This window comes from Coturnix japonica, chromosome 1, assembly GCF_054131305.1.
Source record: "Coturnix japonica strain WE chromosome 1, WE-NBRP24, whole genome shotgun sequence".
NCBI lineage: Eukaryota > Metazoa > Chordata > Aves > Galliformes > Phasianidae > Coturnix > Coturnix japonica.
The window spans coordinates 46072311-46098094 of NC_140663.1; the positions used below are offsets into that span (position 1 = coordinate 46072311).

At 39.9% G+C, this 25784-nt stretch overlaps 1 protein-coding gene and 1 long non-coding RNA gene across 13 annotated transcripts in view; one reads left to right on the forward strand and one right to left on the reverse strand.

Annotated features, from left to right (window-relative positions):
* Window positions 1-3918: 3918 nt before the first annotated feature.
* Window positions 3919-25784, forward strand: part of LOC107318157 (protein arginine N-methyltransferase 8) — a 50112-nt gene continuing 28246 nt past the window's right edge. For 7 of the 12 annotated variants that reach the window (XR_014935057.1, XR_014935056.1, XR_014935058.1 and 4 more), the window contains exons 1-3: window positions 3919-4608; window positions 22650-22835; window positions 24884-25039. Coding sequence is in view for 8 of the 12 variants with exons in the window: in XM_032446735.2 (XP_032302626.2) it covers window positions 4534-4608; window positions 22650-22835; window positions 24884-25039 (417 nt within the window). In the remaining 4 variants the exon portion in view is untranslated. Of the gene's footprint in view, window positions 4609-4796; window positions 4902-5566; window positions 5628-22649; window positions 22836-22933; window positions 25040-25784 lie in introns of those variants that run through there. The other 5 variants (XM_032446737.2, XM_085517729.1, XM_085517735.1 and 2 more) reach the window with 5 other exon arrangements.
* LOC146762391 (uncharacterized) lies at window positions 10643-11842 on the reverse strand. The gene is made up of 2 exons (XR_014935092.1): window positions 11677-11842; window positions 10643-10984 (listed from the first exon to the last, which is right to left on the reverse strand). It is a non-coding gene; the product is annotated as an uncharacterized LOC146762391 (long non-coding RNA).

Below are 25784 nucleotides of genomic sequence, written 5' to 3' on the forward strand. Positions count from 1 at the left end.
TAACGTAGCTAATTATGCATTTTACCTCTTATGTAGCGAGGAAGCATAATAAAGCATTTTTAACCTAGCTTCACAACTCCCACCCTGTAAACTCAAAATGCTTTTCATCAGGATTGCTATGCAAGATTGCTATGCAGTCAGATTCTCAGTCTGTACTTATGGGATAACTCTGCTTCAAATGTAGAACCTTGGGTTTCACCCAAGCTAATGACAAAATTGGAAATGAGTATGAACTTACTGATGGTGAACACAGTATTTTTGCCACACTCAGCTATAGTTGCTATTATTGGAAATCTGAAGAAATGAATGTTTCCATTACCATTTTCTCTTCAGTTCCATTACAATTATATTTGTAATATGGTGTGACCTTCACATATACTTCATGCATAATATATTTAAATACAGAAAGTTTTTTTGATATTTGGATTTTTTAGAAATGCACTTTTTCTAATATGTCATTAAATCTGCGCCAGTCCTGTTTTCCTTGAGACCTAACAAAATTGAGTTCATAAATATGTCCCCAAGCTCAGTCTCAATGGTCAACTATAATTTTTAAATATTCCCAGGTTCAGCGTTCCTGTGAATTTCATTGTCAACAGGAAATTCAACTGAGGTCAGTGCTATGGTCTGGCCAAGTATTCATATATCCCCGTGGATTAAAGTTTGCTTGCCAGTCCCTGATTTTGCATCACCAACAGTCTTACTGAGTGTGCGCTCAGTCATGTTTTCTAAGTCACTACTGAAGATGTTACAAAATACTGTACCCACTACTGACCTTGCAAATTTTCTTAGTTACTGGCCTCTGACTAGAATTTATGCTGCTGACCAATACCTTATGGGCTTAGCCATTCAAGTTTCAAAGTAATACACTGTTTTCCCAACCAGTCCATACATTGGCAGTGGGTATATTCAGTGCTCAGTAGTACCTCTTATTCTCCAGTAGATAGCTCTTGTGCAAGTGCCTGTGATGTATCTGGTGGCTTTCTTGCCTAGGAGAGTAACACAGTGGAAGATTATGTGAATATTAAATTTACATTTTGTGCTTATAAAAAGATGGAGAGTGTAAGATCTAGGAGGAAAGTGTAAGAGTCCATATTAAATTAAAATTATAGAGTCCATATTAAATTAAAATGCTGTTGGCTGCTGGTCATGAGTGTTGCCAGTACTATGGTCTGATCAAGTATTCATATGTGCACATCCATATCTGTAAAACACTCTGCTTTCGGTCTCTGAAAAGACAAATTTATTCTTAACAGGAGCAACTTCAAGACATGATTGCTTAAAAAAACAGTTCTGAAGGACAAATTATCTTCCCTTCAGATTAAAAAAGATTAGACCAAATGATGCATTTTCAAAGCTGTTTCCTCAGTCACACATAGAGCATGGAAGGAAGACTGGAGGAGTAAAGAAACCAGCCATCTGAAGGATTATTAAATGAATAGTGGGCCAAAATATTCACCCTTATGGTGGAAATCCTGAGACGGGAAAATTTTCCTGCTATCTGTAAAGCACCAGGTTCAAGGCTGTATAGCCTGGTATTGTGTGTGAACAAAGACGTGAGGTAGAAAAGTAGATAAATCGATCAGTATCTGAAGAGGGAGAAGGATCTATATAAAATCTCTGCCTGCCAGTTTTGATAGTTGCTGAGTGCTTTTGAAGATTTGACTCTTCTTTTAAGTGCCTAGACAGTGTTTGAGCAGTACTAGAAACAGATCTAGCTGTCAACGAAAAGAGGTCCAGGAGTTGTTTTGAATAATCTAGTTCTTGTTTTCTATACAGAGCACTGTTTTACTCGAATATGTTTAATTTGTCTAATGTCTATTACCTGGAAATAGAGAAGAAACACTAAAACTATGTGGGCCAGCCCAAACACACAGTCACTAACCACTAGATCTGCATGACATAACAGAGAAAAGCTATGAGAAAGGATTGCAGAAACTTTCAAATTCTTTTTTGAAGAGATTTTTTCTTCTTTCTCCCTCAAGAATTCAATGTAATTAATGAGAAAATTTCTGTAGCCCAAGACTAAGGTTAATTTTGGAAAATTCTAAAATAACTTCCCTGGGAAACAGCTATGAGTTTTCATGTTTTGAAGGCTGTAAGATCCTCAGCGCTTGATAAATGTCCCCAGACAATAGGGAAAATGCCCTGTTTCCACTTACGTTGCCATTTGAATCCCATAAATAAAAATCTACTTCATACAAGAGGAGTTGCTGTTACTGAAAAAATTTAGCATCATTTTGGACCCAGATCTTGAATTATTAGAATAATTGTGAGCTGAAAGAATTAGTAGGCTTCTGAACAATTAAATGATCAAAAGGTTTTGCAAAGTACATTGTAGAGGTTCGCTGTCAAGCTGTGTGGCACATGTCTCTGTAACATTCTCTCACATTCTGAAATATTTCATACAACACCATTGTATCCTACATGTCATATTCTCACTGTCAGTTGACGTACCAGCATGTTACATACTTTAGCTTCTCTGGGTTTTATTGCATATACATGAATTATATCATGTCTGAGGACAGCTCTGAAAGTAATGCCTCCTATTTTATGATGTTGGTCAACAATATTGGAAGTAAATATTGGTGGTATGTCAGTAGAGGTTGAATCTTCCTACCAACGTTTTGTTAAATTCTATTTCCATGTGAAACAGATGGCAGCAGAAGGACAGTCTAACAAAATAGCACCTGACTGGGAAGCGTGTATGAGCAAAGCTGCATAACTGAATTCCTTCATGTGGGAAGAATTGTACTCAACTGACATTCATCAATGCTTGCTGAACATTCATGGAGACCAAACAGTGGATGCTAGCACAGTGAGGTGGTGGTGTGTTTCAGCAGAGGTGACAGTGGCAGTAACTTACCTCCACTAGTGCAGATTTTTATGAGTGCGGTATGTAGGCTCTAGTTTATCATTGGTGAAAACGCATAACTGATCATGGTGAATGTATTAAAAAAAAAAACATTTTGTAATTGCGAATTTTCTCTAGCAAATAATCTTACTGTGTTTTTTGTATCTGCTGTAGTTTCTATGGAAATAAATAGGAGGCACTTCTTTCTGAGCACCCTATGTATTTTATATGTCACCCAAGACAATTCCTCATCACCATCATCACTTTTTGCGTAGCCCAGGCAACGCAAAAAAAGGCTGGGTACTCATGCACTAGCTGATGATAGGTCAGTATTGTAGTGGTCAGCTCAGGATAAACTCTAATTAAAATACTTAAAAATAGACTCTAGGGGACAAAAATTCAACAAATTCAAATTTCTCACTGATGTAGCATCTGAGTTGGATATGTGCTTAAAATAATGCACTGAAAGCAATCTTTTCAAGTCTCCATTGACACCTGCAGAGGAAATGATTTCAGACTCTTCAGAGAGCAGCAGTCTTGCTCTGGTCCTTGAAATCTTGCAAGCTACACACACCCACACACCAACATTATTTCCTCACCTCCTCTATATAAAAACAAAACAAAACCATGAGAACAGTGGGCTGAAAGTCGAGCTGTGGAATATGAAGTTGAAAGGATTAATTATGTAATACACCCCCTCTCACCCTTGCTCACAGCAACGCAAGGGAGGTAAAACCAAGAAAAAACAAAACAAAACAAAACATGTCTGTATGAGAGGGACAGAAAATGAGGGAACATGCTTGTATATGAGAGGGAGTAGGTAACAAGTTGGGGGGAGCTTGACATAGTGTTTTTCCTATGAAAGACGTGTAAATGCAATTCTCAGAGAAGAATAAAAAGTATTTCTCAGGAGGAGAAAGGGTCGAGAAAATGAAGGATGGGATGAGTGATGGGGAGGAGAGGGGAGGGAGAGGATGAAAAGGAAAAGGGGAGGAGAAGGCAGAGGAGAGGGAGGAGGAGGGGAATGAGGGAGAGAGAGGGAGGGGTGAAGGGGAGGAGAGATTGGGGAAGGAGAAAGGAGAAAGCGAAGAGAAAGGGAAATGGAAAGGAGAGAGGAGGTTACCGTACTTTTTCATGGAAAGACAGTGGCAAATGTGTGACCATCTTTAAAAGAAATTTTCTGAAGACCTAGAGAGAAAGAAGTCCAAAAAAGGAAAGTAAGAGGCTATGTTTTCCTTGTTCTGCTGTTTTATCTCTGCCTCCCTCTCTCTCTGGAAGATTACCCACAGGACACAAAGATGCCGAGCTGGTCCCTGCATGCACAAGTTCAGTTCAGCTGGTGCTTCTCTCCTGTTTAGCTCGACAGATTTCTCTGAAGGGGTGGACTCACAGACTGACAACCCATTAGTTTAACCTGAAGAGTGCGTGCCACCTCTCTGCCCATTCCCAAAGCTTGCTGGAGGTGGAGGTGAGAGGAAAATACTTGAAAGTGCCAAGGAGCTCCTGATGCCAAAAGACGACAAATAGTCTCTTGGGTGAATTAGAACGGACAGAGAAGACTGATTTATTGCTGTTTTCTGTAGAAGTTTCCTCCCTTTGGTGAAAACCTGTATTTGGAAATCTTTGAAAACACCAAACAAAATACCAATCTCGAAGCCCCAACCCCGTGGTTAGCTCTTATGGGAATGAAACACTCCTCCCGCTGCCTGCTCCTGAGGAGGAAAATGGCGGAGAACAGTGCCGAAAGTACTGAGGTAAGAACGCAAGTCAAAGCCTGTAACCCAGTTTCCCCAGCCCTGGGCTCCCTCAGCAGAAGAAGTAATAACTGACGATGAACTTTCCTGAGTCCTTTGGCTTGTCTGCCTCTTTTGTTATGATTTCCTGACTGCGCTTCTCTTCCCTTCAGACCCCCCTCCCCCTCCCCTCACTCCCTCCCACTCGCCGCCGTTCACTGCTGTTAGAGAACTTTGCTCCCGGATGGACTGTCTAGTCCCTCGGGCAGCTTCCGGGAAGCATCCGCGGTATGACTTCTTCCCCGGAAGGCTAGGTGGGTCATTGCAGGCTGGTTGGAAGAGACGTTTTGTGTCGTGTACCGTGAAAGGGAAAAAAAGAGGTTGTGCAGCGCTAAGGAGTGGGGGGGGAGGGGGCGCGGGGGAGGAGGAGGCTGTTACTGCATGTTTGAGGAGGTTGACAGGAATTTTTCTACAGCACCTTGGTCAGCTCCTGGTGCTTTTCAACTGAAACGACGCAGTGTCAGGGCTGCGTGGGGGTGCTGAGAGAAATCTCCCTGCAGCACCCGGATATCACAGCGAAACTGCTTGAGCACGGTTCGGGGACAGGAAGAGCATTTCCCCAAGCGCCTGTCTGACCTGAGCTTCCTTCAGCCTTTTTTTTTTCTCATTCAGCTGCAACCCTCATTTGCCTCCTTGGAGCTGTCTTGATCTCGCTGAGTCTTCTTAAATTTTACAGAAGTATGCAAAATCTCAGCTCTGAAAAAGTAAAAGATGCAGGATGTAATCTCAGTTTCTTTGGGAACCTGTGAGAAGCAGACAGGTGAATGTGCAAATATGTGCCCATTTCTATTAACAGACTATGCCTGAGACTGGCTGAACATTTAACATATTGTTAAGCTATATGCAGCATAGCCATATGTGGACCCCCAAGGACACTGTACCCTAATTAAGTTCAACTGCATTGTCCTTGTATGCACAGATGATACTGGCTCTCCTCCCCATTGCCCTGCAGATAATAAAGAACAAAGCACCACTCCAGGGTGAGTGAGCATGTGACTGTTCCCTCCTTTCTCCTTTCAAGGTCTTTGCTAAATGTCTCCTGCTTTCAAATAGTCCTCACAGTAAGTGCTCTGCACCTTTATGAATCCAACATTACTCCTTGTATAGTGTTTCCTCTGTTAAGAAATATGTGTCCGATGTACATAAATATACCTTATTTGCTATGCCATGTGAAGAACAGAGCTATCTCAGTAGTTTAATGTGAGCATTAAATCAAAGAGCATACCTAATATTGCATTAAGTAAAGTGCTGTTTGCAGGAGATGTGTGTATATGTAGTATGAAATCTAGCTGCACATCAATAAAACTGTTATAGTACTGACAGGATATATCGCATTAAGTGTCCCAAGTTCCTTGGTGATATTGCAAGGAACATTTCCCATCAAAGCTCTTTTCCTCTGTGATCTGTCTTTAGAAAGCAGCAGACAAAAAAAAATTAAAATTCTTTAAATATTGTTCTTGTATTTCAACTCACTGTTAGTACATTTTTATTGCTTAAATTCCTCATCATGTTTGTGCAATGCTACAATGTGCTTTTATGAAGATTTTCTAAACAATGACAATTTTGTGAACTGAGAATGATGAGTGAAAATTGTAGATTAGGTGCCTTCTGCTGTGTCTTAAGAAAACCAAGAGGCATATACTCATAATACCTGCAAAAATATTTCTCCTGTTTTATTAATTTTCATCTTAGTGACTTTAAGTTCTCTTTTGTTCTGAGATGTCTTAGAAATGCACAGACAAAATTTGCCAATACCTTTGAAGCTTTTTTCACTAGTCAAGCATCTATGTTTAGTGAAGCCTTAAGATACCAGTTTGACCTGCAAATCTATATTCCCCTAACATATTTTTTTTTTTTTCATTTTTCTAAGTTAGCAAATGTTCTTTGACAAAAGGAATGCAGAACAAAGCACCTTACATTTGGATTTGTCATAGTGTAGGAGAAAAATTAGGAAGTGGCATAAATCTCATTTGAAACCACTGGGATTTCACTAATATGCTGAATCTGATGCTCATTGAATTTCTAAAGTACTTTGATGTGCTGGTGATAGGCATGATGTGAAAAATACTATCTAGAGAGAGAGAGATGAACAGTTAAAAACATTTAACAAATGGTCAAAACATCTCACAACCAAATCATTCCAAAAACCTCATAGTTCTTACACAGATTACTTTAAAGTTCCTAATGAGCCAATTACAGCTTCACAGCAAAAATGCATGGATTTCTAGAAATCTGCCACAAATAAAAGGGTTTCAGTCAATCCTTTCAAGGTTAAATATGGTTAGTATACAAACTCAGTAGTAGGACAGCTTACAATATATGTTAAGATGGAAAATATGGGCTCTATGAGAAACATTTCACTTCCTTGACTCTCTTCTGATGACCATCATACTAGTCCCCAAAAATTTAAAGAAATGCCAATGACAAATATAGGCAAGAGAAAAACAAAGCTGCAATAAGACAATACTTACAAAATCTTACAAAAAAGAAAAAAAAAATTATACAAGCATTTACATTATTGATACATCCATAGATTTATATCTCATTCCAAAGCCCACTTAAGTAAACACAGGTCTTTCCACAGGTGCTGTTGGATCTCCAATCAGACGAAGTGTAATTCTTGAATTTTATTCAGCAGTAATGTTAGTGTGTTAATAACAGCCAACTATCAATCTAACAGTTTTAACTGGAACAAGTGGGGTTTTTGTTGTTGTTGTTTTGTTGTTTTTTTTTTTGAACTTGTGTTTATAGGGATCTAAGAGTACATAGTACTTTGTAAAAAAATAAATATTGACAGGAATAAAAAGCCCATAAAACTTCATGTTTAGAGCTGTATTAAGGACATAGGGGTCCAACTAATAGGAAGGCTGCTAGAATCATTTCAGATCCTGGTTTCCAGATTTTTAAGACTGCACAGTGAAAAAAATACTCAGAAAATTTTTATTCCCCTAAGCCCAGGATAGCTCGATCTGTGACTCTCAGCCCCTGCTGCCCCAGGATCATGGTGGCAGCTGTGTTTCCACATGGCCCACCACAGCCCTGGGACACAAGGAGTGGACACTGAGGTACTGACAAATAATAAGGCACTATGCTTAATTTGCAAGGAAATCATGTCAGTTTTCAAATATTTGAAAAGATGTTATCTGCAGTAACATGCTGCCAGATTCAGTGTGTATCAAGAAATGCTTCATAAAGACAAAATAGCAGAACTGAAAAAAGTCACCTCAACTTTATTTATTTATTTATTTATTTATTTATCTATTTGTTTTTAAGTGAAAACACAAATGGACTCTGTTATAAAAGCTAGTTATGTGATAGCAAATCTGATTGGAAAAAAGATCAAGACCATTTCCTGATGATGAGATTATTAAGTAATGGATGGAAAGTACAGAAGATGAGTCCTGATAAAAAATGTTTTTTTTCTATAATCAGCTTGTCTCACTAGACTATAGCCAGGTGAAATGAAGAAACATGAAAATCTATCAAAGAAGATTTGGAGAGTAAAGACACTAATTTCAAATTTTATGCTTTGGTGACAGATGAAATTGAAGCAGATATGGCTCGACTTGCCATTTTCATTAGAGCTACTGATAACAAATATAATGTCACTGAAGAAATGGCTTCATTGTTGTCACTGAAAGACTCAACTAAAACTTATGAGGTTTGTGTGAAGTAGTAAAAAAAAAAATTCATTAAAGAAATTTTCTTTGTCAACATATCTGGTATAGCTACTTGATGGTGCCCTGGTGATGGTTAGTAAAAAAGAGGGACTTAAAAAATTAGTAGAAGTTGATGCAGCTACCACCAGTAACTCACATTTGATGAAATATCACTGTGTTAGACATCAAGACAATTTATATGCACAAACTTTAAAAATGCATAGTATCATGCAAATCATCATCAAATTTTTGAACTTCATAAAGTCCACGGGACTGAATCATTACCCATTCTAGGAGTGCCTTAAAAGTGTGGATGTTGATTATGGGGTCATCATTTATGATTCTGAAGGAAGGTGGCTAAGTCAGGGTAAAATGCAAAAAAAAAAAAACCAAAAACATGACAAATTGACTTCAAGGCCTTAAAGGAATCAAAATGAAAATTTGTGCCGGAATGTGAAGACTAAGAATATGAAGATTAAGAATGGCTCACAGATTTAGCATTTCTCATGGATTTGACCACTCATTTAAATGAGTTAAACATGCTCATCAAGGTGAAAATCACCTTATCTGTGCTGCGTTTCAGACAATAACAGCATTTGAAATGAAACTTATATTATGGCAATTTGAATTTATGTGAAATAATTTCATGCATTTTGATACATTGGCTGAACACAGTCCTGTGAAGAGTGAAATCTGTGCTTTCTATTTTGATAGAGAAATTTGAGAAAAGGTTTCAAGATTTAAAAAAAAATAATTCTTTTATCAGTTGACATAAATTTATTACTTGCAGATTTTCACGTGGAATGTATAGAGTTGCAATCAGAAGCTCAACTCAAAGAAAAATTTGGTTTTCTCTTTATCAGACTTTCATAAGCCTTATCTTACCAGAGAAAAATATCCCTTGCTTCACAGTCACACCTTACTCTTGTCATCACTTTTTGACAGTGCGTACATTTGTGAACAATTATTATCAAGGTTGAAGCACAGGAAGAATAATATTTCATCAAAAATCTCTCTCTCTCTCTCTCTATATATATATATATATAATGTAATGATCATGATGTTTCATTGATCATTATCAACCAAAGCCAAGTGAGTAAAAAAAATAATGTGTATAATTTATTTTGGAGAGTTTTTTGCTTTTACCTAAAGGTTCAGCCTTAAATTGTTTCAAACACAGTTTATCTGAAGTCAGCATAGTCTTTTCATATTTAAAGGCACACAGAGAAAAGGGAAATAGAAAATTGATTCAGACCAAAAAAACGGTCATTACTCATTACTAATTTACGCTTTATAAATGACTCCTTCATATCATGAAATCAATTACTGTCTCATTGATAAAGATTTATAGTGATGTCAGCTAAAATTTAGGTGTCTGACCTCTATGCGGTGATATCTAGGCATCATCTGAACTTTAACTTAAAAGAGATGTTACTTCTTCTCTTAGACTGCTCACTCTTTTTGTGATCGTGATGGGCAATACAATTCTCCTGTGTGGCTTCTGGCATAAGCATTATATTCAGATCAGATCTCTTTAAAGCTGTTCACTTTCAAAGTAGGTGTTAGTTTTACTGTCAAAGAAACAACCAAAATTGTAATAGAGATGGACTTATTTTATAACTAGAGATAATCTGCCAGTGAAAGCTTTTAATGCATTCCCATTCCCATGCATGCACACATACTGTTATTCTAAGGTGTATCCTAATAATCACTGCTATCAGTAGATAAAGAAGAAAGAGCAACACTTTTTCCCACTGGTTTCTGTTCCAGGATCTTGGGCAACAGCTTGGCTTCAGCTCACCACAGATTCACCTGAGACACTCACACTGGTTCTTCTCACTTTATGTTGGATCACAGTCACATTGCTCTCACAGAACCTAACATAAAGTCTTGATCCACTCAGATCTACTCTGAGTATTACTGTGAAGTTCATTTTCATAGCTTGTTTAATCATACCACCATTCTATTAATAAATTATCTAATGAATCTTTTTTATTGAATCAAAAAAGTAGACTGTCATTTTCAAAACTGTTCAAAGAATCTCTGTGCTACCTTGTCTCTTCTCATTCAGTACCAACAGACTAATTCAAGCCTCAAGAGTCAAACTCCACTGCAAACTTTTTAGATTTTTTCAGACATATTTTAATAGAATACTAGTACTGTGACAGTACGTACAGTTTTAATGAAAGTAAGCCTAGAACATGTTGAAATAGACAAATTCTAAATCTTTTTTTGTTTGTTTCTGCTTCCTATATATTTGACACTCCTTTTCTGCCATGACTTCTAACAGAATTTTTATATTAGCACATGAACTTAAAGGGAGACATAGATAAGGATTTCAAGTAAAGGATTATTTCATTTATTAGTGTGAAATTTTCATGAAAAAGTGATACTTTTTCTAATATATATTTTTTTTAGAGGAAGAAATGTTTTGTTCTATCCTCAAGTTCATTATTTTACTGTAGAAACAATGTCTGTAAGCCATCTTTCTGCTTTACAGGCCTGTTCTTTAATCAACAGGAAGCAATGCATTCCTCTGGTTTTCCATCTCCCATTTTGTTGCCCTTGGAGAATCTGAAGGATCTCAGAAGCAGTCTTCTTTTTGCCATTACTATGGGACTTAGGCCCCAGTGCTCTACGTCAACACTTAAGTCAGAAGAAAGTAGTTTCATATTTTCCTGCAATTTGAAGTCAGATAAAGTTTAATTCCTCTTTATTTGTGAACAAGATGTGTTCATTATAGATGCATTAAAGGAATTAGTATGGGACTGCTTGTCCTTACAAGTGGCAAGATTGAAAACTCTCATTTCTCAGAATCTCACATTAGAATATTTTGACATAGAAAATGGCAGTGATTGATGCAGTTTTTGATATATGGAGTTGCCCATTTGTATCAATTGAAACAGCTGAAATTCTTCTTTGTTGAAAACTGGATGTATTGTCTGTAGGACCTGAGTCAACATAAGCTTAGAAGTCTCGCTAGATGTACAATTCCCATAATACAAGAGACAGCTGGGTATTCAAGAATCATTTTAAAAATTTGAGTCTTTTATGTGTATCAGTCTACCCACAGAGAGAAGCAAGGTGGGTCTGAGAAAGGAAAATATGCTCAACTCCTTTTTAGGAGGAAAACTAAGGTATAAAAATAAACCTGAATTTCAATGTCAATTTCTTGACATTACTATGGAGACAAAGGACTGGAGATTAAAATTCAAATCCTTGAAAAACTGCAGTGATTTCTCCTTGTCTCCTTGTCAAATTCTTATCTATTTATGACACTTTATGACATTGAAGTGGTTAACTATTTAATATTTAGTTTGATAATCTACACGTTCATTCTGCAAGAGATTATCATCTGTTTTGCACTGACCTTAGCAGTTTCAGCAATGCAGCTTCTTCCTCCTCCTGTAGACAGAAGAACATATGTACAAAGGCCAGAACCAAGGCTAACTTCTACAACAGCTTCTTGGAAATAATTACAAAATGACACTGGTTAAAACTTCCACTGACTCCTTTGGTGTGTATCCTTTTGGAATACTTTGTTCCAGGTTAGTGGGAGCATCACTTGGGTGATCTTTGGACTGAACAAATACTCTGGTTCACTCTCTGAGGAAATTTTAACCTGATTTTCTAGGAAAAAGTGGCTGCCATAGTATATTGCCTGTGTACCCAATTGATAAGTTTTGGGCTTATATAACTGAGCTTAATTTCAAATTACAGTGGAAGTATCAAACACATTTCTGTATATATAATTTTCTTGAAAAACTGACATTTGGTAGAAGGACATAAAATTTAACTATTCACTGAAAGTGAAGAAGGTAGATCCCAGTTGTTATTGTTTCTCCTTGCTAGCAGCTTATTTTGCTAACTGGCTTGTTTTATGTGTGTATTGTTTGGTCTCCAGACTAACTGTGCTGTGTGATCATTAATAAAAACCTATGAAGAATTCTTGGTGGTGCTCAGAAATAAGCTGGGAGATGAGAGGATAAAAAGCACCTATTTGCAGGGAACAAGGTTTCCTTAGCTTTCTTACTCATGGAAAAGCTTTTTTTTTTTTTTTTTTTTTTTTTTCCCAAGGATGTGAAGTTCACAAAGAGCACAGTGTGGACAGGGATTCTGACAGAGGCCAGATGAGACAAACATTAAGCTACAGAAAGACATAGCTGGTTTGGTCAAAAACCATATATGTTTGTCTTAGGTAAAATGTTTTCACAGAGTAAGGTCTTGAGAGACCGTTAAAGAATTGTTGCCTTTCTGTGGGGGTTTTCTTTTTGTGTTGTGAAATTTTTCAAAATCAGAATGAAATAGGCCATTCCTCAGCAACTGCAAATCTACTTTCTAAAAATTAGACTCAGTTTATTTGCTGCCAATAAGTCAGCTTCATCAAGGACTAAATTAAACATCTCTGTGCAAATGCATGTAGCATGGGAAATAGAAGAGTTAAAAATGTGTGCATATGTGAAAGGCAATTATTGATATCATGGAGATGTGATGGCACCCATGACTGGAGAGTTGGAACGGAACGATACAGGATCTTTAGGAAAGACGGATGGGATTTGAGGAGGACATGTTGCCTTCTGTGTCTGTGACCTGCTGAACTGCATGGCATTCTGTCTGGGAATGAATAAGAAGTCAACAAAGATCTTATGAGTCAGAATTAAAAGGAGATCAGGAACAAGTGATGTTATAGTAAGAACGGTGCCACAGGCCATTCAACCACGAAGACTGAGAAGATGAGACCCTCTGTGAGCTGAGAGGATCAGCCTTACATTCACAAGCTCTGGTACTCACAGGAGACTTCAGCCACCCTGATATTTGTTGGAGGGACAACTCAGCAAGGCATAATTAACCCTGAAGTACATTGATGATAACTTCCTTCAAGAGACAGAGGAGCCAACAAGGAGGACAATTATACTGGACCTCATTCTCACCAAAAAGGACAGACATGTGGAGAATGTGAAGCTCAAAGGCAGCCTTAGCTGCAATTACCACAAACTGCTGGAGTTCAGGATCCTTAAGGTATTATGGGAGGCAATGTCAAAATCTTGAAGCTCAGGAGAGAAGACTTGGAGCTCTGCAAGGATCTGTTTGTACAGTACAAATGGGGTAAAGCTTTGGAGGGAGAAAAGAAAAATGGTTAAAACTGAAGGATCACCTCCTCCTAGACGGTTGGTTCTGTGCTACAGTGCCATGGCTGCATGCAGAAGAGGTAACAGAAAACAAAGGAGGGTAAATTTAGGTTATGCATTAGGAAGAGGATACCCAGAAATATTTTGGAAGTTTGGGCCAGGTTGAATGGGCCTTTGAGCAACCTGGTGTAACAGAGGGTGCCTCTTTCCATGGCAGAGGAGTTGGAATTAGATGATTATTAAAGTCCCCTTAAACCCAAACCTTTCCATTAAAAAAGACTGTTATTTATTCTAAACCGCAGATAACCGAGTACAATGTAACTGTGAACCTATCCTCTACTGTTCCCCAGTAGTCAGACAGACTCTTTAGGGAGGAGGAACAGGTTGTCCCCTTTTACTGTAAAATGAGCCCCAGACTGGGTGAACAGGGAGCATTTGCTGAGGCTCTATCTTTGGAAGAAGGGACAGGCAACTTGGGAAGAGTGCAAGGATGTCTCTAGTACAAGGATTTGACTAGAGGGAAAATTAGGAAAGCAAAAGCCCAGTAAGAACTTAACCTGGCCACCACTGTTAAAAATAATAAAAAATGATTTCACAAATACACAAACAGCAAAGAGGAAGGCCAACGAGGATCGCCTGTCTTCACTGGACATGATGGAAAAGGTTTTCACTGAGGGCAAGGAAAAGGTTGATGTTCGCAGTGCCTCCTTCTGTCTTTAGTAGTCAGGCCAGTTATCCTCAGGGTACTCAGCCCCCTGAGCTGGAAGGCAGAGATGGGGAGCTGAGTAACCTCCCCACAATTCAGGAGGAAACAGTTAGCAACCTGCTACTCCACCTGGACTGTCAAATCCATGGGACCATATGGGATCCACCTGAGGGTATTGAGGGAGCTGGCAAAAGTGACTGCTGAATCACTTTCCATCATTTATCAGCACTTCTGGTCAACTGCAGAGGTCCCAGATGACTGCAGACTTGCTAATGTGGCACACATCTACACAAACGGTCAGAAGGATCCAGGGATCTAAAGGCCTGTGGGCATGACCTCAGTACTGGAGAAGGTCATGGAGCAGATTATCTTGACTGCAGTCATGTGGTGTGTACAGGACAACCAGGAGATAAAGCCTAGCCAGCTTGGGTTCATGAAAAACATGTACAGTAGTTCAGCTTAGAGTACATTACAATTGCTACCTGTTATTCCTAGGGTGATAATAAAAATACTGTGAAAATGCCAAAGCACATTCAGAAATCAGAGGCTCTATTGCTTGCTTTGGATTAAAGCCTCTGTTCTGAACAGCAGACTGAGCAAGCATACGTAGAATTTGTTCACTGAGTGGTTGATTTCCTGCAGAATTGAAATATAAGGTGCTAGCAAGAGCTGACATATCTAAACTGCATCAGAAATAACACCAAGTATTCAAACCAATGCAAAGATCACAAAATTGTGCAAATCTGTTACTTACTGTTGGAAAGGTAAAGAGGAATTTTGGTATCCAAAGCCAAATGTACAATAGAATTATAGATTCATAGAATCATTTGAGTTGGGAGGGAGGGACCCTTAAAGGTCACCTAGTCCAGCTCCTCTGCAGAGAATGGGGACATCTACAGCCAGATGAGGATGCTCAGAGCCTGCTCCAGCCCAACACTGAATGCCTCCTGGGATGGGGTATCCAGCACATCACAGGGCAGCTTGTTGCAGCACCTCACCGCCCTCACTGTAAAAACCTTCTGCCTTATATTGAATCTAAATCTCCCCTTCTTTAGTTTGAAACCATTTCCTGGACATAGTTAAGTGCAAAAAGAAGGTCTATAGGGAGTGGAAGCAAGAATGGGTTACCTGGGAGGACCACAAAGAAGCTGCCCAAGCAGCCAGGGATCAGGTTAGGAAAGCTTAAACCCAGACAGAATTAAATCTAGCCAGGGACATTAGGGGGGACAGGAAGAATTTCTACAGGCATACAGTGACAAAAGAAAGGCTGGGAAAGATGTCTGAGAAGCAGTTATTTGCCACATATTCTGCACTGCACACAGTAGAACTAATAACTCAGACTGCAGAGGCTATTGTTAAAACAACTCTGCCAATCTAAGGGTGAGTAAAAGACTTACCCATATTCCTAAGACAGGGGTGGCCCAATTGCAAAGGTGTTGGGTCACCTACCTTAGTCAGAGAAGATGCCTGTCATCATCTCCATTAAAAGAAGAACTGCAGAAGGTACTTATCCCAGTAACGTATCACAATGAGACACCCCAAGAAATGGTTGTCCCTCACCCAGAGTAGAGTCCCTTACAAGAAAGGAAATACCCTGTTCCAGGAGACACTTTGTTCATGGATGGATCCAGCAGAGGGAACCCAAGTAGGTAGTGAGCCATCACATACCATTCTTTGACCAGGACTATATGGTTCAGAGATTAGTCACCTAGTTGACTAAAAGAAGCCAGCTGATATAATCTTAGGCTTTTAGTTAAGTTTTCTAGACCTGATAAAAAGCTTTCAGTAACTTAAGCATGGAAAATCTAGTATTAATTGCTTCACTTGTGCCACTGAAGCACTGGAGGCAAAACCAACAAATGAGAAATAGTGATTTTTCTTTTTTTAGTACAATGTGCTCAGTTTCATCAGAGTTCTGAAGCATGGCAAATTTCAGATGACTGTACCTGCTCTGTGACTGGCAGCAAGGCAAGCACAAGTTAAAAATCACTAGCAATAAGGTTTCCTTTGAAGGCCGTACCATATCATAAGGAAAAGAATAATTGATTAAAAGAAGAAGGAAAAAAAACTTATAGCAGCATCTCCTCTAATTAAAAACAGCCAAATGAATAAATCCATCTTGATTACATGCAGGATTTTTCACTGAAAACAGATGATTAAGTAGAATTAGGCAGAGCGTGTGATAAGTCTATTATGCAGATAAAATGAGACTTTATTCTTCACTGCTGCCAATCATGCTTACCCTTTGTCACCCACCATAGACTGCTGAGTCTTCTTTTAAATGGCTTTGCACACTGAATGTAGGTCTATGTAGTAAAGTAAGGGCAGTCTTTTTATTGAGTGCAGTCTACCTTAGTGAGCACTAAGGAGAAGGAAAGAGCACTAAGCCACCCATGAGTCTTTTCAGATGCATGTAGAAAGGAAGGGGCCAATAAGATGTGATAAGACTTAATCACCCTCCCAGCTGGTCCAGCTAGGTCTATGCAAAGGGCAGTTCTAGAAAACTACTTCATTATTCACTGATTCGTACAGAACAAAACAAAAAAGAACAGAATCTTGACTTAGACATAGCAATTTAAACTTTGAAATTTAAAAATGATATATGCGCTATTGTCTGGTTTTACTTTTCCCCATCATTTGAGATCACCAGAAGAAGAAGCAGATACAAAGGAACAGGAATAACTTACCAGATTTAATCTTTTTGGTCAAAATAGTAGTTCTCTGCTGTTATTTCACTCATCCTACACACTTAAAACTTCCAGTCCTTTTAGCAGAGCTGTGACTGGCACTGCTTTTAAGGTAAACTCTGATCCCCAATGAGGCCACTGGGGATGTACCACATATGAGACTCAGATGTGAACAATCTAAATTGTCTGTTGCAAGTTCTAACATCCCTTTTATACATTTCCGTGTCTTTTATACAATTTCCAAGTTTCCTCTAGTAATTTTCCCACAGTCCTTTACATGTCAACAAAACATTCCACAAACACTCCTTAAATGTGCATGCAGATGCTTATTCAATCAATGTCACAAGTCATTCCTAGCTCCAATCATTCTTCCTCCAATCAGGCTTGTTATCACACAGTGTTCCCACAACTCACTAGACTCTTCATTTTTCTCTTCTGGAGGTGTCAATGGTTATCAGCATTCCTTTCTCATGCCATTTATCTATCTCTGCAGCTTCTGGTCTGAATAGTCTTTCTTGAATTCCCACAGAGGAAGTGATTTAAGATCAAAAAAAACCAAACATGCGGTGTCTTTTTAATAGGAATTATGCTTTCATACCTCTGAAAAGTCTGCAAGTGTTTGATGAAGAGGCCCTACACAAAAAAGTGCCATGGAAAATATGAATGGTGCTTCATAGCGTGCAGTTAATGTTGATGTTCATTACCAGGATATCTTAAAAAAAATGATTTTTTTTTTACCAGATGCTAGAGAACAGTTGTCATCTTTATATGAAAGAAAATATGCACAGTCAGCACAATCTTTATACAATTCAGAACTACTGTTTCCTGTTGAAAGTTGCCACCGTACCTAGGTAATTATTGCATTTACGCCTGTCCCTGTAAGATTGCATTGATAAGAGATTTTATGCATGCCTGCTGTTGGTTTGCAAGAACAAACACTGTATTAGGGTTTGGTCATGTATTAAGACTTGACAGACTTAGTACATGATCTCTGTTTGGCACGGTTAATCTAACCTAGCTGCACTTAGCCTAAAGATGCAACTGTTTTTTCCTTGCCATTCTGCATACCTGATGAGGGTGCACTCGATCCCACTGTCCATGTTGCCTACAATGATGTTAAATAACACCTGATCCCTGAGGAGCACCCCTTGTCCACTTGGACATTGAGCCATTGACTGCAACTCTCTGAGCGTGACAATCCAGCTAATTCCTTATCCAGTGAGTGGTCCACCCACCAAATCCATTTTTCTCCAATTTGGTGTCCAGGATGTCATGCGGGACAGCGCCAAACGCATTGCACAGGTCTAGGTAGGTGATGTCAGTTGCTCTTCCTTTATCCACTGACACCGTAACTCCATCAGAAAAGGCCACCAAGTCTGTCAGACATGGCATGCCCTTGGTGAAACCATGCTGGTTGTCACCAATCACTTTGTCTTTATTTTCCTTGTGCCTTAGTAGAACCTTCAGCAGGATCTGTTCCATGGCAGAGAGGTGAGACTGACAAGCCTGCAGCTCCCTGATTTTCTTTTTCTCCCTTCATGAAAATGGGGGTTACATTTTCCCTTCTCCAATCAGCAGGAACTTTGCCAGGCTGCCATGTCCTTTTAAATATGTTGGGTAGTGGCTTGTCCACTTTATTCACCAGTTCCCTCAGGACCTGTGGATGTATCTCATTGAATCCCATGGACTTGGGCCCCTTCAGGTTCTTTAGATGGTCTTGAACCTGATCTTCACTTACAGAGGTTGTTGTGAGCTGGGGGTCAGCCTCTTCTCTCTTGTAACTCATGATAGGACTAGAGGGAATGGCTTCAAGCTGCTCCAGAGGAGATTTAAGCTGGATGTTAGGAAATACTACTTCACTGAAAGAGTGGTCAGGCACTGGAATGAGCTGCCCAGGGAAGTGCTGGAGTCACCAACCCTGGAGATGTTCATGGAACATTTGGACATTATGTTGAGGGACATCATAGTTTAGTGAAAAATATTGGTGGTAGGTGGATGGTTGGCCTGGATGATCCTGTAGCTGTTTTCTAACCTTGGTGATTCTGTGATTCTGTGACTTGGGCCCCTTCATATTCTTTAGATGGTCTCAAACCTGACCTTCACTTACAGTGGGCAGATCTTCCTTCTCTGAGCTCCTACCTTTGCTTTCTGCAGTTTGGGCGGTGTGGCCAGAGCCCTTGCCTGTGAAGGCTGAGGCAACACTGAAACACTGAAAGCAGTGTGCCCAGGTGGCCAAGAAGGCCAATGGCATCCTTGCTTGTATCAGGAATGGTGTGGTGAGCAGGACTAAGGAAGTCATCCTGCCCCTGTACTCGGCATTGGTGAGGTCTCACTTCAAAACTGTGTTCAGTTTTGGGCACCTCAGTACAGAAAGGACATGGAGGTGCTAGAGCAGGTCCAAAGATGGGCAAGGAGGCTCGTGAAGGGTTTGGAGAATATGCCCTATGAGGACCGACTGAAGGAACTAGAACTGTTTTGTCTGGGTAAGAGGAGACTGAGGGGAGACATTGTTGGACTCGATGATCTTTAAGGTCTTTTTCCAACCTGAGTGATTCTATGATTCTGTGCATTGTCTAGCATCTGCAATTGAAATCTTTGTAATTCAGCAGAAAATTTCAGAAAGGACTGGAGGGCAAGTTAACTATAAAGATTCAATAATAAGTACACTGGTGGAGAAAAACATTAGATTATAAAAGTAAAGAAGTAAAACTATCTGGATTAAATTTGGAAGACATCTTGACAGAACTAGATAAGACAAAAATGAAAATATCATTTGGCAACCGTTATATTATTTAGGAGAGTGAACTCAGTGAAACGGTGGAGTCAAAAAAGTTAGAAATAGAAAAGAAGGTAAGGAGTAAGGAGCTGGTAAGGAAAAAAAAAAAAGGGGGGGGGGGGGGATAAAGGGGAAGAAAAAAAAAAGAAAAAAAAAAAAAAAAAGGGTAAGGAGCTGGCTGGAGGGCCAGGCCCAGAGAGTGGTGGTGGTAAATGGAGTTACATCCAGTTGGAGACCAGTCATGAGAGGTGTTCCCCAGGTGTTGGTGCTGGGACCTGTCCTCTTCAACATCTTTATTGATGACTTGGATGAGGGGATTGAGTGCGCCCTCAGTAAGTTTGCGGATGACATCAAATTGGTGGGGTGTGTCGATCTGCCTGAGGGTAGAGAGGCCCTGCAGAGGGATCTGGATAGGCTGGAGAACTGGGCCGAAGCCAACGGGATGAGGTTCAACAAGACCAAATGCCAGGTTCTGCACTTTGGCCACAACAACCCCAGGCAGCGCTATAGGCTTGGGGCGGAGTGGCTGGAGGACTGTGTTGAGGAAATGGATCTGGGGGTACTGGTTGATGCTCGGCTGAACATGAGCCGACAGTATGCCCGGGTGGCCAAGAAGGCCAACAACATCCTGGCTTGCATCAAAAACAGTGTTACTAGCAGGAACAGGGAGGTAATCGTCCCCCTGTACTCGGCATTGGTGCGGCTGCACCTCAAGTACTGTGTTCAGTTTTGGGCCCCTCACTGCAAGAAAGACATTGTGGCCCTGGAATGTGTTCAGAGGAGGGCTACGAAGCTGGTGAGGGGTCTGGAGCACAGACCTTACGAGGAGCAGCTGAGGGAGCTGGGATTGTTCAACCTGGAGAAGAGGAGGCTCAGGGGAGACCTTATAGCTCTCTATAACTTCCTGAAGGGAGGTTGTAGTGAGCTGGGAAGTGAGCTGTAGTGAGTCTCTTCTCTCCTGTAATCAGTGATAGAACTAGAGGGAATGGTTTCAAGCTGTGCCAGGGGAGATTCAGGCTGGACATTAGGAAGTATTACTTCTCGGAAAGGGTAGTCAGGCATTGGAATGCACTGCCCAGGGAGGTGATGGAGTCACCGACCATGGGAGTGTTCAAGAAACGTTTGGATGTGGAGCTGAGGAATATAATTTAGCTGGGAAGTATTGGTAATGGTTGGACTAGATGATCTTCTAGGTCTTTTCCAACCTTGATAATTCTGTGATTCTGTGAAAAGAAGGCACTTTTGGATCTTCTGGTACAGAAAAGGTGTTACAGGAACATAAACTACTTTTATTCCTTTTCCCCAGACAGACCAAAGAAACTATCAGAAGTTGACATACTTAAATCTTCAAAGGAACTAGGGAAAAAGTGTGGGTTTGTTTTTATATATATAGAAGTAAACTAGGCTAATTGATGCTATTCATAGAGAGTACATGTTTTGCATTACTGTAGTATAGAATATAGGGCATTTTTTTTAAAAGTGCCTAGCAGTGGCTGAATTAAATCTGTTCTGCACTAGTAAACTACTGAATTTGAAAATCAGAAGGAAGTAGAAAAGGTGGTTTAAGTGGGACTGCCTTTCTCAGTACCTGAAGTTGTTGACCCCATTATTTGCAGATCACTTAGTGCACACGTGAAGCTGTAATTTTTTCTTCCACCTTTCTCAGTTTTCATAATTTTGTTTCACATTAAGGATGAAAGATGAAGACTCACAGATTTGACTATGATCTTTTCATTTAAATTGTTTGCAAAACTTTTTGTCTTTTGTTTTAGGGACTGCAGCTGCCAGATCTGAGTCCAGGTAGTGTGGCAGTTCTGGCTCTTTTGAAAGTTTTCTGTTGAAGGGGTAATACCAAGGAAAACCAAAATGAAGTAGTCCAGAGCATGTTGGTACCACATGATTCTCTAAAATAGTAAAACAAATTAAGAGGTAACTGTGGTTCTTTAACAACTAACAGCATGTTTAACTGAATAATATGTTTCTCTTTCACCTCCCCTGTCTCAGAAAGAGTGAGTGATAAAACACAATAAAAAGAAGAAAAAAAAATAAATAAAAAAAATCAAGTTTTGAGAAAAGGTTTAGATAAATGATGGGGGGGGAAAAATGTCCTGTGTAAGCAAAAGGAGAAAAACTACTATTTCCCAACAACAATTGATGTTCAGCCATGTCTTGTGAAAGAGCCTCACTATTTGTAATGGTTGGTCAGAGAGATGAACACTTCCACAATGAGGATCTCCCCTTCTCCTTCTTCCCTTCTTTTTGATCAGGACGATGTATACAGTATAAAACATCTCTTTAGTTTTAGGTCACTTGTATGGACTAAATCCCCTCCCAGCCTCTTGCCTGTCTCTTGCCTTTGGTGGGAGGGAACTTAGAGAGACAGTCTTGATGCTGCTCAGCAATAGCCAAGACGTTGGTGCTGTATCAAGGCTATAAAAGTGGAAAGCACAGCAATATATGGGCAGATGTGGGGAAAGTTAATTCGATACCAGTCACATCCAGTACAATAATATATCCTACACAGCTCCTAACACTGCTTTCTGAACACACTGATAGATTTTCAGAGAGTGATAGGGACTTTCAGACATTGTGAACTTTCTCAGGCCTGCCTCTTTTATAAAGCCAGATAGATCACCTTACAATTAAGAATCTATTATGAATCCCATCTCACAAGGCTGTGGTAATTTGCTAGAAAAGCGTGACACTAAGGGAGAAAATCTGGCTCTTACTGTTTTGTGTTAATGTTAATCAGAGTATGTTTGGAATCACTCACTTCAGTCAACACTGGTATTATCCAGTGACTTTGCAATGATGGTTATTTGCAGAGGGACAACAAAGAAAAAGGCACTGAGGAAAATTTTCAAGACAGAGCAAATAAGAGCTCAGAATAGAAAGCAGCCATTTTCTTGGATTTCTCTTATGATAACCCAGATGTCTTTGGTGTTACTGTTTCTTATCTATTTACAATATCAGTACACTGGGCATTGAGAGAAATATTGTCTTCTAATGATGCCTCTTAACAAACAACACTCTGTATTCTCCTAGGTCTGCCCTGTCCCATCCCAGACTCCTCAGCCTACTGTTGTTCCAAAGCCAGTTCAGTCTGTCATACATGTCCCATTGCAACCAGGCTGTCCAGGCCGAGGCAAAATGGCAAAGCTCCTCAGTCCAGAAGAGATGACATCCAGGGATTATTACTTTGATTCCTATGCTCACTTTGGAATTCATGAGGTAATATTTATTTTTTATCTCAGTAATTATTTTAGAAAAACAATAAAAGTTTACTGTGATTTTCATTTATTCCTTCTCACTTCCTAATTATTCCTCAGCTTTTCTTCAAAACAGTGAATGAACTGGTCAGATGCCACTTCTCCCGAGATCCACATTCAAACACATCCAGAGACAGCAAGACAACCACCTCACTCGGGAGCCTATTCCAGTGCTTAACTACCCTTTCTGTAAAGAAGTGTTTCCTAACGTCCAACCTGAACTTACCTTAACACAACTTGAGGCCATTTCCCCTCATCCTGTCACTTGTCGCCAGTGAGAAGAGACTTGTCCCAGTCTCGCTGTAAGCACCTTTCAGATACTGGAAGAGAGCAATAAGATCTCCCCCCAGCCTCCTTTTCCCCAGACTAAACAGCCCCAATTTCCTTAGTCTCTCCTGATAGGGTTGATTTTCCAAGCCTTCACAAGCCTTGTTGCCCTTCTCTGGACCTGCTCCAGCACCTCCATGTCCTTTCTGTATTGAGGTGCCCCAAACTGAACACCAGGTGAGGCCTCACCAATGCCGAGTACAGGGGCAGGATGACTTCCCTAGTCCTGCTCACCACACCATTCCTGATCCAAGCCAGGATGCCACTGGCCTTCTTGGCCACCTGGGCACACTGCTGGCTCATATTCAGCCAACTGTCCATCAGCATACCAAGGTCCTTTTCCATCAGGCAGCTTTCCAGCCACACCTCCCCAAGCCTGTAGGGTTGCCTGGAGTTGTTGTGACCAAAATGCAGGACCCAACACTTGGCCCATCAATCGAGTCTATCCAGGTAGTTCCCTTCTCCCCTCAGGCAGATTGACACTCCCTCCCAACTTGATGTCGTCTGCAAACTTACTGAGGGTACACTCAATCCCCTCATCCAGATCATCAATGAAGATGTTAAACAGAAGCAGCCACAGCACTGAGAGGGCTCATTGCACAGGATGCCGTTCATGACTGGCCGCCAACTGGATTCCACTCCACTGACCACAACTCTCTGGACCCAGCCATCCAGCCAGTGCTTCACCCAGTAGAGTGTGCGCCCATCCAAACCATGGGCAGCCAGCTTTTCCACTAGAATGTTCTGGGGGAATGTCAAAGACCTTACTGAAGTCCAAGTAGACCACACTGTCAGCTTTACCTTCATCTACCAAGTGGGTCACTTTGTCATAGAATGAAATCAGGTTTGTCAGACAGGATCTACCATTCAACAACCCATGCTGACTAGGCCTGATCCTCTGGCTGACTTTTAATTGGTCCATGATGGTTCCCAAGATTATCCATTCCATAACCTTCCTGGGCACCGAGGTGAGACTGATGGGCCTGTAGCTGCCAGGATCATCTTTCTGACCCTTTTTGAAGATGGGCATCACATTCGCCAGCCTACAGTCCAACAGGACATCCCCAGTCAGCCAAGACTGACAAAAAATGATGGAGAGTTGTCTGGCAACCACATCTACCAACTCCCTTAGCTCTCTAGGGTGCAATCCATCCGGCCCCATGGATTTGTAAATATAAATGAATGAGTGAACAGAGGAGTGGAAACAGACTTCAAAAAACAGCACACTACTTCCAGGCTCTACTGTACACTAACTTCATCTTTTTCTGGAAAGCTCTTGCCTTCTTATAATGTTATATGGAATAATTCTCTTGTGTTCAAGGAGTATCCTCAGAAAGTTGAGGTTCTAGGTTGTTCGCATCATAGGAAAAAGTTTGCATTTCTTTTTTGCTTCTCCCTACACCCAAATCAGTGCTGTGACTGAATTAAGTTCTGCTTGCCACTTGTAAGAAATATATAATATTTATAGAAATAAAACTATATGAAGGGCATCATGCTTAATCTTAATAAATCATTCCTAAGTTGCTTGCCTTTTAAAATAGCTTTGATGCACACACTCCAAAGTACTTGGAAAACTCTTCAGGGTGCTAATGATTCTTAAATTACAATAAGGAAATTAATTCAGCAGTAATGTTGAAAATACATAAGCATTTAAATAATAACATTTTACTTTTTTCACTACAGGAAATGTTAAAGGATGAAGTGCGTACATTAACTTACAGAAACTCAATGTATCACAATAAACATGTTTTTAAAGATAAGATTGTCCTTGATGTTGGAAGTGGCACAGGAATCCTCTCCATGTTTGCTGCAAAGGCAGGAGCCAAGAAAGTATATGGGGTAAGAAAACTTTCCCTCATTTTCATAGTTCGTTTGGAAATTGTGCCTGAGAGGGAAAAAAGCAAAATGGATTTACACTAATTTCTGTTTCTTGTTTGCTTTGTAATTCTCCCTTTCAATCTTTGAGTTACAGTCTTCATTGGAGGTCTGAAACTTTCTATGGCTTGCAGTAGTATATGCTTTTAAAATCAAGAAACAGTGCTTGCTATTTTTGTGCATGTTGGAGGAAGGGAAGGTGAATTTTCAATTATCCGGTACATACCCATATTTCTAAGACAATTCACTGCCAGATAATTAAACCAGTAAAATAAAAAATTACTTTTCACTGTTTTTTTGTTATTTCCTTTGAATTTCTTTAGAGTTTAGACATTTATAAAGCTCACTGAAATGTCAGCTCACCCACAGACTATTCAGCTGAGAAGTCAGGAAAACTTTTAGTTTGAATACTCTTGCCACATGAGCTACATCACCATGAACTTGTCACCTATCAAGCTACAGAGTTGTATTTGTGCTGTAAAAACAGACATTTCAGAGCCATGGAGGTGGAAATAATTTACAAATTCAAATTTAACTCTATGGTACTTTTAGCAAAGATTTCCACTAGAAACTGTGAGTATTCCTATTAAAAAGCATTTGTATGACAGGTGTTATTATACAGAACTGAGTTGTTACTGTTACTTCTCTAAAGTTAGATTTGATTTTTCAAATAGTGTGTTATGGGCACTGTTGATAAATGCAGAGTGTT